We start from the raw sequence: 20205 nt of genomic DNA on the forward strand, positions 1-20205 counted from the left end.
TCGCCAGCACAAATCTCGAGCGGAAGCAATTGTCATCCCCCCGGCGCTTTCGAAAAAGCAATTTTATCTCAGCTAATTCCGAGACGGTTGCCACTCCGAAAAATGAAATAACGTTTTCGCAGTTTTTAATTAATAACTCCGCCGATTATTGTCGTACGAAGATGGGACCGGTATCGATGGATTCGTTAATTTTTTTCGAATACGGGGATAGGCGTTTCGAATCCCAACTCGGAGCCGTTCCGCAGATATTCGAGAAAAACGAATTTGGCACTCGGCCAAATCCCTAAAATAGGGGAAACCCGTGAAAGAAAGTGCAAAACGTAGGGAAATGTAGGGAGAAAATCAGTTTTTAATTAATATCTCGGCTAATTAAAGTCGCACGAAGATGCCGATGGTCAATCCGGCGAGCCACGGGCATTCTCAATCCAACGGTACCTTCCGCTAAGCTCTACACCCAGCCGTTCCCGAGGAGATGATGTTACAAACACACAAACAGACAGAGGCACACAGATTTTAATAGTATAGATTGGATATATATCATAGGGACTTGGTGAGTGATATACAGAGGTTTTTAAAAGCTAAGAAACAAACAAAAAACTGACGATAATTCAAAAAGCATGCAAATTAATTGAATGAAACTTGGTAATAATATTTATCATATCGCTTGTAACGTAAAAGCACAAATCATATCGCTTGTAACGTAAAAGTACAAGAAAATATTTTATAGAATATTTACATTTTGTGATATATGTATCACAAAATCAAGAATACAAAATCTCCTATATTTTGACATACAAATTAAAAAATGTCTCAGTACTGAATGTGATCACTCCGGACAGCAGTATAGGCCTGACAGTGATCTCTCATTCTGTTTGTGATGTTGTCAATGAGTTGCGTGTGCAGCAATGCCCACTGATCACTTAAAGCAGTTCTGAACCCATCTAGGATTTGGGGAGAGAGTAAGAGGTTAGCAACTCTCCTCACAAGAAAGTCTCACACCTATACTCAATGAAATTTAGGTCGAGAGAGCATGCTTTCCGTTTCATTGGACTGTAATTTCTGCTTTTAGACGAGCAGTATGAGGGCGGCTATTCTCTGCTTGCAAGGTTAAGGATCGCCATTTGCGGCAGAATGCGGATGAATAATAGGATCCAGTATGTCGGGAGATTCTCTGTTCCTCTAAGCACTGAGTGTTCGCTGTTTGGCAGCATATACAGATCTGTGCGCCCATCTAAAGCTACTCCTCCCCATGCATGAACACTACCTCCTGCATTGGGTATCCTTTTCCCGTATGTTAAATGCTATCGAATGTTTGCTTTTTACCTTATTAAACGCGTCGAGAATCACTCTCTAAAGGCCTATGGCACTCATTATTGAGCAGAACAGACTTCCAGTGATGATGAACAGATGTGTCGCCCAGGAATTGTTAGGTATCGCTTCATGATGGCCTGATTCGATTTTTATTTAGGCAGTTATTTCGAATCTCTGCGATGGAAACGATGATTTCTCACGTTTTCTTCTCCGAAATGTTTAATCGTCTCTACAACTTTGCCTCTATTTTGGAACTTTTATAACTGTATTTTGCCATTATGGATGCCAGTCCATCACACTAAATGGCACAAATATTTTTTCATTTATACATCAAACATTGATGTTTTCTATTTTGAACTTTGCTAAAAACACAAAATCTTTAATTTTCACGCGTCCTTATAAATAGCTAGTTTCGAGAATGCTACCACTTAGCGATATTTAGTTGGTCTTTCATATGATAACTGCTTAACAATTTGACCGATTTAAAAGTAATAAACGCAATTGTTAATCATTTAAATCTTTCTTTTCGTCAAGAATTACTCTTAAATAATAAATGTTCTTAACAGCATGTATTTCGTACCTCGGGGCAAAATCTTTTTTTATTATTTATTTGGTATAAATAATAATAATTATTAAATTGTTGTAACCCACATAGCACAAAAACATCCTTGGGATATCCTAAGGATGTTGCTCACGGGATATGCACACATCCTCAGGACATCCCGGAATACCCCCGAATCTCCTAAACACATCCTCCCGAGTGCTTAATGTCACATCCCAGTATATCCTCAGGACATCCTAACAAAATCCCATCGACAGCGTACGGGATGTTATTAGGATCTGAACTACTTACTACATCCTCAGGAAATCCCGGGATATCCCACTAACCTCCTAAACACATCCCTTTATATCCTAAAAACATCCTATCTATGTCCCATCGACAGCGTATGGATGTTATTAGGATTTAAAGTCCTTCTTACTACATTCTCAGGACATCCCGTAATATCACAGTTTCTTCCTAAACTCATCCTCCCGAGTGCTTAATGTCACATCCCAGTATATCCTTAGGACATCCTACCTAGATCCCACCGACAGCATATGGGATGTTATCAGGATTTGAAATACTAGTTACAATACATACTCATCAGGATTTGAAATACTAGTTACAATACATACTCTCACCTCTTAAATACGTACTCTCAACTGCTTAATGTCACATCCCAGTTTATATCCAGGAAACTTCCTTACATTCCAGTAAAAGTATGTGAAGGTGGGATGATCTAAAACCTACTTATTTTACACAGTCTCAAATCCTTCTCCTATGGTTACTATGGAAAAATATGAGAAATGTTGAGAATATTTATAAAACTTATTTTTTTCTTAAATCTGAATTTCAATTTATGTAATAATTTGTAAATACATTAAAACTGAACAAGGAACTTAAATTAATTATTGATAATTTTTAAACATACAATAGCCCCAAACTGAAGTATTCATAATTAAATTATTTTACAAAATCAATTTATAATTACAGTTAATTTGTATTAAAAATTCAATAATAAAATAAGTGATAATCAGATAAAGAGTTTCGTGTAATGTCCAACAAATTACATGAATATCTCTATCTGATTTATTATTTAAGATCTGTAAGATATGAAAAATATACAACTGATTTTTATGAGTATTTAATTTGCCGTATTAAATTTAATTTAATGGATTGTTTGAATTTTTTAGATGAGAAATGCAGTTGCGGAAAAAACTATTTGGTTTAATTTTTTTCCCGAATTATAATAATATCAAGCGGAAATTAAACTGAATTTGCCTATAGAATCAACTTAAAAAATTCCTGATATTTATATGATTCTTTTGAAATAAAAGTATTTGCAAATTTACTATTTGAAGTTTTGTATCTCATTTATTATATCCAGGCGTTATATGTATTCAAAATTATTTTCTTCTTCAGGCATCTTTTGGCATCAGCTTGTTGCTTTTGGATGACATCAGCTTGAGACTTGGTCTTTTCACTCTAGGATGCTCTCCAGGTGGAAGTATGAGCAATTTCTGGACTCTGCTGTTCAACGGGGATGTCAACCTGAGCGTAACCATGACGTTCATCAGTACCATTGCTGCTCTAGGTCCATATCATTCTAATTATTTTTCCTTATTTCTGTTAAATAGATTGAAGATACTGCACGATAGAGCCATGAAGTGTATAAAATACTCCTTCTTTGTAACCGTGTATAAACTTTATTTAAAATGTCACTTCTTCTATGCTATTTAAAATTGTCGTAAATTTAATGAAATGAAGGAATATATGAAAGAATTTAAGTCTTGAGTTTTAAAAAAAAATATGCTAATTATTCTTAAACGAAAGTTTGCTGTGCATTAATAATAATTAATGCAGTTCAGATTGAGTAATTTTCTCAGGCATTGGAGTATTTATAACTTTTGTTTCTAATTTGCAATTAATTTTATAATCCAACTTTAAGTTCTAACTTAAGATTAACGTAAAATCTAACTTAATATTTAAGTTCTAACTTTTTTAATAATTAAAATGAGAGAATTGGCAGTAAGAGAAATTTTGAAATCATCTTTATAAACGGTAATTATTACTACCGAGAAATTTCTTACTTGGAAAAAAAAAATGTAATGATGTTGCTTAACACTTTTTTTAAAGTTTGCTTATACAGAGCCATCAAACAAGATAGATGTGATTTTAAATTACTGTTATTATGCTTTATCAAAAATAAATCTTCTGAATTTTTATTGGAAAATAACTAGAAACAATTTTAGACTGTAAGGACGGGCGAAATTACTTCAAATTTATGTTGAAGCTTTGCTCAGTAATAACGTTGTCACCGCCTTAACGCCTCACAGCCAGTTTACATGAAGTTGGTGAGCATAAAGTGGACGAACATACAACAAAAAGCCCAGTACATGTTGTGGCATTTTGAATTTAAGTCCGTAATAACTGCTCAACTCTATGTTTTGCGAATTTTTCAGGCAGAACTGTCTGCTGCAAAATGATCGCTCATTGTTTCTACAATGATACCAGGCATGGTCCAGTGGGCGGGAGTGAAAAGAGAATACCGCATTGATATCTGCCAGGGCAACCGATGAATTCATATAGAAATTTACTAATCCGCATAGCCCCAAAACCACCTCGAACTATTCTGAATATGCTACTGATTGGCTCAGCACATATTCACAGAACATCCTGAAAGATCCGTCCAAATTCCTGAAACAGACCCTCCCTAGTGCTGAATTTCACATCTCAATCCTCTTCTCCCTAAAGCACGGGATGTTATGAGGATCTTCCAGATATCTTTCAGGATATCCTAGAATATCCCTAATACATCTTTCCGTGAACTTATATTAAGATCCCAGATATATCCACAGGACATATTGGAACAAGTTTCCATAAATAACATCAATAGAAGAACTGAAAATAAGTATTTCCAGAATGTTTGATGACGGAAGTCTTTCGGAAAATGTAATTAAAATATCCTGAAGATGCCAAATAACGAAATTCTAAAGACATCTGAGAGTCATTATTTTCAAAATATTACCCGGGTCACAGCTATTTAGACGAAACTTCCTCAAGATGTTAATTTGTGAAGTTCTGAGGTCATCTGAGAACCGAAATCTTCAGAATGTCTTTAACAGGACATCTTAAACTTGCAACTTAAACGGGGCATCCTCAGAATATTCTGTGTTCTAAGGAAATTATATGGTAAAATTTTTTAACTTTCTTTTTAATTTTGCAATAAAATTTGTTAAGCTATCTGAAGTATTTTTTTTAAATAAAACTATTTAAAATCAAGTCCACCTTTTTTGATATATCTCTATTTAATGTATTGATTAGAAAAATAATCTTTTAGGTTATAAAGCCATATTTCATAAAAAAAAACGAAATTAATTTTCTCTGTAGAAAGGAACGCCTAATGTAGGCGAAATATTTCATTTCCAAAACACACATACCATCCTAAGTTTCATAATATCGTATTTTCAAATGTTAAATCGTGTATCTGTTGAATGTCAACTTCAAGGCGAAAATTGATTATCTTCAAACTACGAAGTTTCATTTTATACATGACAGAAACATAGATGCAGCTATGAGTTTGAAACAACAGCTAGAGAAATATTTCACATAAACGATATTGCCATTGACAGTATGCTGTGTCATCTTTCTTTATTGCAACTATATTTTTTTTCTCAACGTTGGAAAAAAGAACAATGGATCTCCCGTAGCATTGTTAGAGAACAATCATATTACCATGAGTAAAATACGCTTTTTGTGCAGGTGCTGGCATAACTTTCTTTTGTTAATGTCCATTTGCTTATAAGCGTGCTATAAACTGTTAAGGTATGATTTATAGTCAGACAAGAACATGTTTGGAAGTAATCACGAATTGGCTATAAAAAAATTACTGATTTACTTTGTAAAAGACAAAATTGTAATTTAATATATAAATTCATACGGCAATAATTGTTCAATTACTTTTAACCAAATTAAAGGAAGAATTTCTGTTTAGGCATGTATTGCAAACAGGCAGCGACATTAAGGATTAGCATGAGCAGGCGTTATAAAAATTGAAGTTTAACTAATTTAACTAGCATGACTGAAAAAAAATAAAAAAATAGCAACAAGATCTGTGCATCTTAATTGCACTATTTACACAATTAAATTACTATTATTGATACATGTTGTTTCAACAGATTTAGCCAGTTGCTATATTTAACACGATGATCAGAAAAAGATATTCTTTAGAATTAAATACTTTAAAAGACTACTTAATATTAATGGTATAATTATGCATTATTATTATACACGAAATATTCGTATAATTGTTTAGTAGCCTAAATAAATGCTTTGTCTTAATAACTACTATCTAATTGCGTTTGATTTTTAATAGAATAGCAAAGTTGGTTTCTGCAGTTAACTTTAGTCGTAACTATAACTTGATTTTAGTGATAATTATCAGATATTAATGAAAATAAAATAGAGCTGATGTCCTATCTATAAATATAAATTTTTTTATTCATAATTAGCTCAAAGAGCGTTAGCCTGGATGGGCTGTTAATTTCAAAACAGCATTTTGCGTCAATTCACTTTTCAAACTGTTGCCACAAAATATTATCGCCTTGTATTATATTTAAAGAAACTAAATAATGAAGAATCTGCATGAATGTGTGAATGTTTCACGCATTGTAAAGAAACAACGGCATCTAGAACCATCAAATTTTGAATAAAGTAGTTAGTTCTCCAACCGAACATGGACTCTCCAGAAGCCCGAATTTTGAATTTGTTTTATTATCTATTTAAAATTTTGTAAAATTTTAACTAATTTTTTTATTAACAAAAACTTAACGATTTCAAAGCGAGCAATGGAAACACTGTACGGAAAGAAATATTTTTATCTCCAGCGTGCGAGACTGAGTATCGGAAATTCTAAAGATATGCTATTTTGCTGTTTTTAAATATTTTGTGATAGTATTGCTGAATGGCATTTTACGTGTTTTAAGTGCGAATAACATGATATTTAATCAATCGACAAACGAAACGTTAAAAAAGCGCCTTTTGTGAATAATATAAATTCTGAAAGCTTTCAAATTTTTTTTTTAAATTTTTTGTTAAGCTTAGAATAATAAAAAGATTAATAACGGCATCTACTTTGATAAGAAGAATATAATTTGCAGTCGATTCAGACGAAACAGTATAAATACATTAAAAGGGTTCTGTTTTGTTTGTAGATATAATAATTACATATCTTAAGAGGCATAACAATTAATTACATATCTTATACTAACTCTACTTTCTGAATGACTTAGAGATAGAATACAATAGTGTATTAATACAACAGTTTGACAAAACAACTTTGCTTGGAAAAACGTTTGACGAGAAATGATGAGGAAAAAAGTATCCAACAACTTGTTAATACGATTTGATGATTCTTACGGGTGAACTCGATGTTAAACATAAATGCTTAAAACATTATTCCAATAAGTGAAGAAAATGAAATGCATAGGTGGAAAATGAAGTAAGTAACATGCAAGTAATGAGACTGAAGTAAGTAATAAAATAAGTAATACGAGATTGTAATTCTAGATTAAAGTGACTTATTTGTGTTTTTAGAAAAGTAATTAACACGTGTTGAATATGAAAGAAAATTATAAGGTTCAAGGTCTAAAACGTTTAACTGAATGCATTTAAAAAAAGGGTCCTGAAAATGAAATTACGAATTCTTTAATCAATATTCATCATACTATGAAAAATAAAAGATTTGCTTTACGAGTAGGTGTGATCCTATGAGACCTTTTATCAATACCCGTAATAATAACTGGATTTTTGGTATGTTTGAAAGAATTAAAGGGATTAAAAATCGTGATCGTTATATATTTTAAGGACAGTATCTTCATTTCAAGAATATCAAAAGTAATTTTGAATTTCATTAGCATTTTCAGTTTTGAAACAAAGAGTGCACAAAATATCCATTTCATCATCTCTATTAGCTTGACAAGAGAAGGTATGAATATTTTGTGAAGCTTTCTGTATGCATGTGCTTCGCCGGTTTCCTTTAAACACGCACAACCAATAGCAAAAACGGAAATCTCTCCTGTAAGCATGCTTCCAATCATCATGTTGGTTTAATCCATCAGCGACTTCGAATCTCATTCACATGATTTTTGAACCAGGGTCTTTTTGTAAATACAGTCTTTGACATCACAGCCTTTAAGAATCACAAAATTTGTGTGATGATCTTGCATACCATAATAAATTTGTATTTTGTATCTGGTTGAGACTGCAAATCAATGAGATATACCTGAAAATGGGAATCAAATTCATAAAAATCATAAGAATTTTTTTTTTCTATGCGTGACGATGCCTTTTTTTAATACTTTTATGTTTCTTCCTGGCAAACCATCACAAAAGTGGATGTGCAGCTCATGACGCGTAACATTTTTGTGTTTGACTGAAATTTATTTTAACATTCTGTCACGTCGTCGATGTCAAATGAGCTTCAAGTATGAAAAACAACTCCCGTCAATATTATCCAGGTCACATGACCTGGATAGCACTGACGTCTTCTTTAACAGGCAATTTTCCACAAACATCACATCATAACAACTCAGAAAACAACGTGCCCGTGATTCTTTCTTAGTATTATCTTTGCCCTTTTTTACATCATTTATTAACTTCTGATAAGTAATATTGGTTAAGAGTACACAGTTTTTTACCGCAGTAACTCAAACTTCAGAAAGATTATCATAGAATCATTGTTGCAGGTCTACCGACTATGATTCCTTCTCCGATATCACATCTTCCTGTTGCATTTTCATGCAGCACGGTATAGATAGCCTACTAATATACAACTATTACGCAGTGAATGTGCAACTAGTGCAGCCTTTTGATGTACAACTACTACTACTTCTACTAAAACAACCTAATGTCTTGTTGAACATTTTCACGTATGAATATCGCGTATTTTGACTCTTCCTTAACAAAGTGTAAATTGCAAATGGAAAATTCTGACCCTGAAGGAAGCGTTAAAAGCCATGTGCCTTGCCACGTGATATTCGAAACGAATCGGAAGTATATATTTCGTACTTTTTTGTATGGAATGCCTAGGAAATGTTATCGTTTCATGCTTTGCGTTGAAATGCCTAAGCATTCTATAGAATGCCGAACTTCAAGCTTCGCAAATAACAGTATTAAACATTGCATATTTCATTTTATAGTCAGATCATATATGGAACTTTCTTACATAAACACTGTTCTCCCCGGGTCTTAAACGCTGGCTTAGATTATACTTTGATGGCCACTGTTCTGGGGGCATAAAATTCACGATCCCGGTTCGTACTATCCGAAAACGCAACTAGTGCTTAGTGCTTAGCAAATACACTCATGTCCATAAATTAAGGATAATGCAAAATCAGGCAAAGGAAGAGTTAGAAGCAAAACAAATTTGACTTATTTGTAAAGCTTATTTATTAAACAAAAGATAAAGAGCAAAAAAAGATGCTATATGTTTGATATTATTAAAAAAATTAGCGATTTTTTCTCCCTGGAGCAAATTACAAAAAAAAAAAAAAATTATTAGTAAAAAAAACCAATATTACATGGTTTGTATGATTGTTAATACATTGTATGTCACCCAGACGATGCAATGCAGTCCGTACAACGCCTAGGCATGCTGAGTAACAAATTATCGATCTGATCTTGGGAGATATTACACTACTCAAAAAGCACTGCTCTCCGATGTTCCGGTAGACATGTAGGAGGAGGATGACGGGCTGCAACTCGTCGGCCAAGCATGTTACAAACGTTCTCTACTGGATTCAAATCCGGTGAGAATGCTGGCCAGTCCATACGTATGATATCCTCCGATTGAAGGCATTCGCTTACGATGTTTGCATAGTGAGGACGGGCGTTGTCATCCATAAACACAAGTTGTGCGCCCATGGCGCCCCGAAACAAACGTACATGTTGTTCCAGAATGACGTCCCGATAGATTTGGCTTGTCATGGTTCCAATTTGAACAGGCAGGTCAGTTCTGGAACCCAGAATAATTCCACCCCAAACGAGCACTCCTGCACCACCGTAACGGTGTCGTTCAATGATGTTTTCTTGGTGGTAACGGGTACTTGGAGCTCTCCATATGAAAGTCCGGCGAGAATCAGACGTCAAGCTAAACCTGGACTCATCGGAAAACATCACACAAGCCCACTGTTGCGGTGTCCACAATGCATGCTCTCTACTCCAGGCTAACCGCAGGTGACAGTGAGTTGCAGTAAGTGGAACGCATCTGACAGGTCTATGATCATATAGACCAATCTGCCCTAAGCGTCTGTACACGGTCTGCCTTGAAATTGTTGTACCAGTGGCTGAAGAGAGCTGACGAGACAGGTCTGAGGCTGTGCTCCGCCTGTTTCTTTTGGCAGTAACTGCCAAATACCGGTCCTCATTCGGCGTCGTAACTCTGGGGCGACCTGTGCTGTAACGTCTACTCACATTACCATCATCTTGGAATCGTTGCCAAAGCCTGGAGATGACACTCTGGGCAATTCCAAGTTCGTCTGATACTTCCAGTTGGGTACGCCCACATTCCAGACGGCCGATAATTCTACCACGTAAAAAATCATCCAAATGCGTCCTTTGTGTTATAACTATTCGGTTATTGCACTGAAATGCTCATAAAGCGCCTGCGAACAATTTTACGTCTTTGCCTGTATTCCTTATATATCACTTTCTTACACTCTCGTCATTGTGACGTACCATCGGTGACATCTGGTTACTTCCTGAAATCTGCATATGATTCTTGAAGATGTGTGCAGTGATTTTACAGGTGCTATATTTATTTTAGAGTTCGATTTCCGGTGACTCCGAATTATCCTAAATTTATGGACATGAGTGTAATTGATAATAGGAGTATAGTTTTAAATGTTAAAATAACAATTCAATATTGTGCTTCACGAAGCTTGCAGATGTGTAATAATTCTGTTGGTCATCGCGATGCATACGCAGATGAATAAACCTTACATCTGTTAAAGTTACCGTTTGGATATACTCAGGCCAAGCTAGACCGTTTCCATTTGGCGTTGCTGTGCCATCGAAGCTTTACTTCTCATATTTAATTCTTTACTGCGTAGTTGATTCGTTCCATTTTGGGCAGGAGTGGTGGGATTGCAGAGCTCAGCGCACCACGCAGGTCGCGGAGCGAAGAGTCAACGAGGAACTGGTCGTCGCACCCAACTTGGATGGGCGAAGCTCACCCTATGTTCGGCCATCCCGAGTGGGTACATGGCGACTGATCCCTCGTCAACTCTTTGCTAAGCGCTCTGCAAGGTGCGTTGAATTCTGCTAGCCCACGCGAATTTCGGCCATGCGAATGACGACTAGTCGACGACTAGACGAAAGGCATGACGACTAGTCGCTCATTGACTTTTTTCTCCGCGCTTTGCGTGCCTAGGACTCCTTTAATCTCTGCGAGCCTAGGATCCTGCCCAAAATGGAGTGAATTCAATGGGTGAGCCTTGTAAAACGGTTCTTAGAAAAAAAAAAGAAGAAATGAAATTCTTAGAAATGAGAAAAGCAAAAGCTACAGTTTGCGATGACACAAATCTGGATTAGATCATTTAATTTTTTCAAAGACAGTAAGCTGTGAAAAGATACCTCTTTCTTGAGAATTTTCTCGAGAAAACTAAGCGGTTCGAATTTAATAACACGTAAAAGAAACACGAAAATTACGTGTGCCAATCCCTTCAGCCACGAAATAAGACACGAGGCGAACTACTATAGTTTCCCGTTTTTGGTCACTCGGCCACTGGTGAGACTAGTTTAGTTTAATTTAGTTTAGTGACGGAGGACGGGGCACTATCCCTTTACCGTTATGGTTAATTGGTAATAGCACCACGTCCACCCTTATCCAGAGAATAGTGGACCACACAAGGGCCTCGTACAGGACGCCGAAACCCAACGCCCGGACCATCCGACTGGCGGTCATACCGACCAAATGCCCTCGGAGTTGCACGCTCAACTGGTGGGTCTAGGACAAAACAGTAGTCTGTATGTAACGAGTATTCTGAAATCCGGCATTCTTACACTACAGGTCTGTGGTGGTCCCAACAGTGGCCAAGTGAATGCAAGCGCGAAACTGCGATAGCTCGTCCCATGTTCTAAACCCGTTGTTGAACGAGCTGGCACATGTACGAGGCGTATTCGGAAACTAAGTACCACTTTGAAAAAAAAAAAAAAAAAAAAGTAAAACAATTTTTTCGAATCCAATTTTGTTTTTACATGAAAATACATGTCTTAAACTATTTGTCAACATAGTTTCCGCCAATGATCAAACACTTGTCATAGCGGGTGACCAGTTTTTGTATACCATCGTCAAAGAAACTTCCCACCAGTTTCGATAACCACGACTCCACAGCATTTTTCGTGTCATCGTCAGATGCAAAGCGCTTGCCACCAAGCTGGCGCTTCATGTGCAGGAACAAGTGATAGTCGGACGGCGCCAAGTCCAGGCTGTACGGCGGGTGATCGACAGTGCAATGATCAACGCAATGCATATTATGAAATGTATATTGTAGCGAGTATATGTAGCAGTGTGTTAGCATGCGATGTAGCCAGGAAAATGTTTAATTTCGCACGCAGAAAAATCTATATTTTGCCCTTGTATGGCCATGTACTTTGCCCTTGTATTGTTTTCGGAGTGTAGCTTCAGATAGTTGCGGGATCCGGACGATACCCGACTAGTCTATGTAAGCCGTCCGGGTGTCCGGACCTGCTCTCACCTGTCACCTGCTCCCAATGAAACTATCGAATTAGCGATTGAATGACACGAGCAGTATGGGGCCGAGCATTGTCATGGAGCAACACAATTCCTTTACTGAGCATTCCTCTTCATTTGTTTTGAATGGCACGCCTTAGTTTTGTTAAAAACTCACAATATCGTGCCGCATTAATGGTTTCACCTCTGGGAAGAAATTCAGTAAGCAAAATGTCTTTCCTATCCCAGAAGACAGGGCACATGATTTTTTGTGATGACATTGTCACTTTGAACTTTTGTTTTTTGGAGAATGAGTGTGTCTCCTCTCCATCGATTGTTGTTCGATTATGGTGTAAAATGACACACCCAAGTTTCATCACCTGCCACAATTTAGTTTAAAAAGTTTTCTCCCTCATCACTATACCGTGTGAGAAATGTCAGGCCACTACCAAGTCGCTTTGTTTTGTGAACATCAGTGAGCATTTTTGGAACCCATCGGGAACACAGTTTGCGATAATTCAAGCGGTCAGACACAATTTCGAACAAAACAGTACGTGAAATTTGTGGAAATGTCTCTGAAAGAGTTTTCATTGGGAAGCGTCTTTTCTCATGAATTGCTTCATCAACTTTCCTTACCAAATCATCGGTGACAACAGAAGACCGACCACTCCGAGCCTCGGCGTGGATATTTGTTCGACCTGCATTAAACATTCTTACCCACTTTCTCACCATTCCATCACTTATCGCGTATTCACCGTAAACTTCTGTCACTTGACGATAAATTTCGGCCGGTTTAACATTCCTCGCGTTCAAAAATTTAATCACGGCACGAATCTCACAGTCAGCGGGAGAACTAATTGTCTTAAACATTTTGAATGTGCACAGCAAACTGAAAACACAGCATAGAGCAACCAAAATGGCGACAATTGAAAGTCAGTGAACAAGAAAGACTAGTGCGCATGCGCGGGACGCCTACCACAGCGCTGCGACGGCGCTAGAATGAAACGGTACTTAGTTTCCGAATAAGCTACGTAAGTTTCGTGGTTCTCTAACGTGTAAAGTAAATTCTTACCAGTTTGTTTTCTTTAGAAAGTTCTTATCTAAGACATATCTTTTCATAGCTCAGTATGTTTGTACAAAATTAAATGATCCAATCTAGTCCAGATTTGTCTCACCGCAAAAAAAAACTTGACTTTTCTCATGCACCCCACAAGTATCATCGTCTATGTTACTTTAGACATAGTTTAGACTTATATGTTAGAAAAAAGTTGCATGTATGACGTAACTAAAAATGTAATATGCAACACAACCACTAACCCTGAGAAACATCCCTTTCTAAGAAGTCTCTTGGAAAATAATGACAGATAAGGACATGTTGAGTTATCATCTATAGCACTAATGGGTATGTTTTTAATGCGGTATTTCAAAATCTCTGTTTATCGTGCAAACATAAACGTTCTTCAACATCTAAAAGCCCACATTAGCCAAAGTTAATCAAGTATAATTCAAGAAGCATGAATGAATATCGACCTATCGTCTGCATGCTTACTGTGCCTCCTACGGTATACATGTTAAAATTCATTAAAGCAATTATAGTGAGGGAAACATTTCTATTTTACTTTATAATGATGTAAACCAAAATGCTTTTAATAAGGAAGCGATATTTTTATTTAATTTCGACACTTTTCATTCTGGAATACTAAATTTTTATTGTTTTTAGTATTTGCTAAGCATGTCAAGAAATTTTTAATTGTTAACACTTATTTTTCTGTAGCCAATAATTTTAAAAAACAACATACTCACGGTTAGTTGTATAGGTGATGTCTAAAGGTGATAGCTATTAGAGAAATATTATTTTTATTTTTATTTGTTTCCCAATGTTATATTTTACTCTTTTCGTAAAAGATTAATTTTTTATGTGCTTTAATTCTGTGAAATGTTCCAGTATGTAGTTGTAATTAATGATTGATTTTTTTACAGCCATGATGCCTTTGTGGATCTTCACTCTCGGAGCTTCTTTATTCCGAGACCGAAATGCCACCATTCCTTACGTGAATCTTGCGGGATCCTTAATTCTGCTAACTCTTCCAATCGGCATTGGACTCCTCATCCAGCAATACTCGCCACGATTATCCAAGATCTCCAGAAAAATCATTAAACCATTCACCCTCATTTGCGTCGCAGTGGGCATTTCTGTTGGTCTTTATGCCAACAGCTTCGTCTTCTCCTTGTTCACTTGGCAAGTTGTTTTGTCAGGTTTGGGCATTGCTTGGGGTGGTTATTGCTTCGGGGCCTTGATGGCTTGGCTCTTCCGCCTGGAAAGATCACAAATCATTGCCGTTTCCATCGAGACAGCGTTCCAGAATCCTGCCGTTGCATTTGTCCTACTATTGCTATCACTTCCGCAACCAGATGCCGATTTATCTTCCGTGCCTGTAATTGCCCAACTCATGCTGACTGGATTGCCCATGTGGGCCCTTTTAGTTATTACAAGGGTTTATAAGAAAGTGAAGGCTTGCTGCGAGAAAATGAAGGAAGAAGATATTGAGAAACCTGAGATAGACACAGTCCAAAAGGCTTATTGGGCTTTAGCTGTGGAACCACCTAGTGATGATGAAAACGCTAATTTAGAAACAAAGCAACCCAAAGTAGACATTATCCGTATTACGTCCTCTTAAATATCACTGCCTATTAACAGAATTTACTTTTGTGTAATTACCGTATTTGCCGGCGTGCAAGACGCACTCCCTTTTTTTATACAGATTTTTGAAGGATAAAACTTTATTACTGGTCATTATAATGAATTTACAGTATTTTAAGTATAAATACAAAGTAATACTTTCTGCAAATACCCAATTTACCTGGGAAAGAATACCTCTTAACCTTCTTCATTAAAACCCAGACACTCATCTTCAGAACTAAATGAAGAGTCACTTGAAACCTCTTCTAAATCAACATCTGAGTCCTCATACAACAAATTGTCCTCTGTATCATCCAGTGTATTACTAATGCCACGCTTGTTAAATGATTTAACCAATTTCTCTGTTTTCACAACATCCCAGGAAGCTTTGACCCATTCACAGACTTGCGAAATGCTAGGCGTCTCCTTTCTTCCTGATGGTGTAACCTCAAAATTTGAAGATTGCATCCAGCTGTTCCACGCCTCCATCATACGCTACGTAACCGTAATATTCCCACACTCCGTAAGGAAACACAAAAAATCCCATAACTTCTAATAGAGGAAATTTCCAGAAATTAATGTAATTAAAACTGAGTGTCGATGTTTAAGACGCACCCCGTTTTTCAGACCTATTTTCAAAGAAAAAAAGTGCGTCTTATACGGCGGAAAATACGGTAATTTAAAATTTCAGTATACAAATAAATACTGACTTTGTTAACGTAGTTTTTGATGAAATCTACAGGTATTCTTTAAAAATTTAAAAAATACTTATGGTTTTCTTTAGAAATTTGTACCCTTATTTTTGCTAAGACAAAGTTTTTTTTTAGTTTGAAATAGTGAAAATATATTAGTCATTCTTAAATGTAATTAAAACTGAGCCTTTCGGTTAAGGTAAAAGTCATTTTCCTATAATGAGATATTATATTGTCCTACGTTATTCATTGTTTTCGTTTATTGTTCCATTACATATGAAAACTATTATGTGTATCTTGATTGACTATATGTTAGAAATTTAATTCATTTTAATAAATTATTTATATTTTTCATTTGCTTATAACTGCGCATGCAAATAGTATCTCTGTTATCATCATAGACACTGTCCATTTAAGCATGCTCCATGAAAAATATATTTTTAATTGCTAACTGCAAATATTGAAGCAAAGCAACTTTATTAATACATCAAAACTGCATTTTTAGTCTCTTTTGTTTAAGAATCAAATATAAACGGAAGAGTTCCGATTTCTCATCGCATCATCCAGTCTCTCAGCTAATCTCCCTGTTTTTAACATTTATCTGAATTTGATTATCTTGTTCATATGTTGTTGTAGATGATTTATTAATCACTAACTTTAGAAAGAAAGAGAAATGTTATGAAAAAGAGAATTTTGATGACCAATTCGTAAAACAAGCTAATAAAACGATATGTTTATCTGTAAATGAAACTCAGACAGGGTAAATTCATTTCTTTCACTAGTGATTTTCAGCCTAATTTTCTGATTAATTTTTATTCGATATGAGTTATCTTAATTCATTAATGATTTTGTAGAGCATTTTATGAAGAAGACTTTTTTAATGCTGAATAAATTCAACAGGCCTACACACTGTTGGTTACGCACTTCTACTAATATAATGTTTAAAGGCTAAACATTTGTATTTAATTTTGTCTGTTCTTCTTATTAATTATTTAAATGTCTGAGCAATATTTTATGTGTTAAGTTTATCTCTGAGATTATGTGCACATTAATTATTTAATTTTATTTCTATCGCTTTTGAAAAGTACTTTGTAGTCGAAATTTTTCCTGTGTTTGCTTTAATTTTTACACTAGTTTTAAACATAAATTAAAATAAAATTTTAATTTGAATAATAAATGAAAAATTAAATTGTTATATTTTACGTCAAAATCAGGATATGAATAGTAAATGCTAGAATTATGCAGTATAAATTGACAATACATCAAAGTAGCCGATGGAGTCCTTTTGAAGTTGCATTGCTGCTTCCAGATTTTTTTATATTTCAGAATTGGCAGCTATACAATGTTTAGTCTCTTTTGTTTAAGAATGTTTGTAAATATTAAATACATGTGTACGACAAATTTTTCAATTGATATCAATGAAATTTTATATTCTTTTAACTACCTCAAAAATAACTATTACAATTTTTTTATGCATCACATTGCATTAAATCTGAACGATCTTGTATGTTTTACTAATAAAAATAAAATGCTTTCATAAAGTGCCTTATTATTGTTGCACTATAAGTGAATCTGCATTTTGAAAATTTTGATGAAAGCAACATAAACTGAAAAAAAACTGAGAATGAAATGGCAAGATTAATGGACATATTTTAGTTTTTTTTTCTTCTCGCTCTTATGACATACAAAATCTGTGAAAACGATTGTTTTAAACAATTGAAAAAGGCGGAACTTGAATGTTTTGCCTTTTATTTGTATAGTGTTTGATAAGAATCCTATTTAAGGTTTAATTATCAGCCTTTTATATGTTAGTCTATCCCTCAACTGTAAAAAGAAAAAAAAAAAAAGGGGGGGGATTGTTTTTATCAGGCAACTTAGCTGTGAAGCGAGTTAAGCACGTGATTCAGTTTCGAGATATCAACTATTCGAAGAGAAGGGAATCAAAAACTGTTTTGAGAATTATATAACGTGATGCCTACTTAAGTAATAATTTGATTGATTAGTTTAAGTTTATTTTTCTACAAAAAATGTGTATTAAATTAATTATCATCTATGTTGTTTAACGATTTTTTATTGAACCAGGTGTGTAAATGTCTGCTAACACCAATAAAAGGGTTTATTTTTACCTAATATATAAAATTATATTTTCTTTTAGAAATGGATGAAAAGAGAAATTAATTAATTAATTTTAGTTCCTGTTCTTTTTATTCGTTGGTCCATATCATCCGAATATTAAAAAAAAAATTAGAATTATACATGAAATGTATTTTGATTAAAAAAAGTTAGTTCTTAATTTTAGATAATTACTTTAATATTATAATCCATTGAAATTTATTACCAGATTATACTATCGTTAATGAACATAAATTTTATATTTCATGAAAAATATGTACATTAAAGAAAAAAGTGCTTCTGAATTAAGCGAAACTGTTTTTGTAAATACACTTTGTAAATTTTGATGACTATTTTGTATTATGTACATAATAAAAATATATAGTTTTGAATATTAAAAACATTCTTGTTATCAAATTGTTATTTGAAATTCCATGTAAAGTTTTTGTAATTAGTTTTCCGATTCCATAATTGAAATTTGTTATCAGATATACTTGAGTAATCTTTCTATGTTTCAATCGGCTAACAGTGAAAGGTAATTAATAAAATATCAGAGAGTAGTTTTTTAAAAAACTGTTAATTTCTTTTGCATTGACCAAACTATATTCCATGAATTATGGGTTTATATAATTCTCTTCTAGTGATTCCGCTATTGAAAAACCAAGAATTATTGGATACCATTGAAATCACAAAAATAAATAACTAAAAATAATGAACTTTTTTTTTTTACTTTCGTTGTTATTATTAAGTAAAATAATATATATTATATTTGTTTTTATGAGTAAAATTGTAATAAAATATTTTATCTTCTTTCGATATAAAGCGCAAGCGACGTTACTACAGTTTCATTGCACTTACAGTGGATGGACAAAAATATGGAAACACCTTGTGAAATGCATGTTTGAAAAGAAAGATTGATTTTAATGAAATATGTAGGTGGCGCTGGCGTTTTTGACTACTGACACCACCTATACAACTTCGTAAATGTGCTAAACAGTTCAGTTGTTGTCGGAGTACTGTTATGTGAGGTTGTCATTACATTATGTCAGAGTTAACAGACTTCGAACGTGGGCAAATTGTTGGAGCACGTATGGTAGGTGCTTCCGTAAGCAAGGTAGCCGAGGTGTTTAGTGTTTCAAGAGGTACTGCATCGAAGATTTATTTCGCATATTTGAAAAGCGGAAAAACATCATCTGATAAATCACAGCGCGGACGAAAGTGTGTCCTGAGTGATCGTGACAGACGATCATTAAGGGCAATTGTGACGAAAAATAAGAAGACCACAGCTGCAAAAGTTACTGCTGAAATGAATGTTGTGTTACCGAACCCTGTGAGTACCAAAACAATTAGAAGGGAGCTTCATAAACAGGGAATTGCTGGCCGTGCTGCAATTGAGAAGCCACTCATCAGTGATGCTAATGCCCGTAACAGGAAAAGGTGGTGTTTAAGTCATTTGCCTGGACTATAGAGCAGTGGAAGCGAGTAATATAGTCTGACGAGTCTTCTTTCACATTGTTTCCCACTTCTGGCCGAGTTTACGTCTGGAATACGCCATCTCAAGCCTATAATACAGACTGCTTGTTGCCAAGAGTGAAACATGGCGGGGGCTCTGTTATGGTTTGGGCAGCCATATCGTGGTTCTCTGCTAGCCCCATGATAACTGTGTCAGGGCACATGACTGCCAAGACTTATGTGAACATTTGGGCCGATCAAGTTCATCCCATGGTACAAACTTTGTTCCCCGATGGTGATAGTGTCTTCCAAGACGACAAAGCCCCTGTTCACACAGCTCACATTGTCCAGGACTGGTTTTCTGAGCACGAGGATGAGTTGTCCCATCTCCCCTGGCCACCACAGTCACCAGACCTGAATATTATCGAACCTTTGTGGTCTACATTGGACCGGAAAGTGCGTTCTCGTTATCCACCGCCAACATCGTTATCTGAACTTGCCACCGTTTTGCACGAAGAATGGTACAATATTCCCTTGGCAAACATACAGGAACTGTTTTTATCCATTCCGAGAAGACTGCAAGCTGTTTTGGATGCCAACGGGTTTCCTAGTTTTAAGCAAAGAAACATGTTTTTGTAAAGGTGTTTCCATATTTTTGTCCAACCCCTGTATATGGTTCTAGTTA

General features: G+C 35.2%; 1 protein-coding gene across 1 annotated transcript in view; it reads left to right on the forward strand.

The window, feature by feature from the left end:
- The window catches only part of LOC118188753 (ileal sodium/bile acid cotransporter-like), a 122239-nt gene extending 103770 nt beyond the window's left edge, over positions 1-18469 (forward strand). The window contains exons 2-3 of the mRNA XM_085827692.1: positions 3275-3446; positions 14565-18469. Coding sequence (XP_085683818.1) covers positions 3275-3446; positions 14565-15262 — 870 coding nt within the window. The 3' untranslated portion in view covers positions 15263-18469. The remainder of the gene's footprint in view (positions 1-3274; positions 3447-14564) is intronic.
- The last annotated feature ends 1736 nt before the right edge of the window (positions 18470-20205 follow it).

This window comes from Stegodyphus dumicola, chromosome 1 (genome assembly GCF_044657685.1).
Source record: "Stegodyphus dumicola isolate Sdum_Otavi_A_Nest chromosome 1, ASM4465768v1".
Classification (NCBI taxonomy): Eukaryota; Metazoa; Arthropoda; class Arachnida; order Araneae; family Eresidae; genus Stegodyphus; species Stegodyphus dumicola.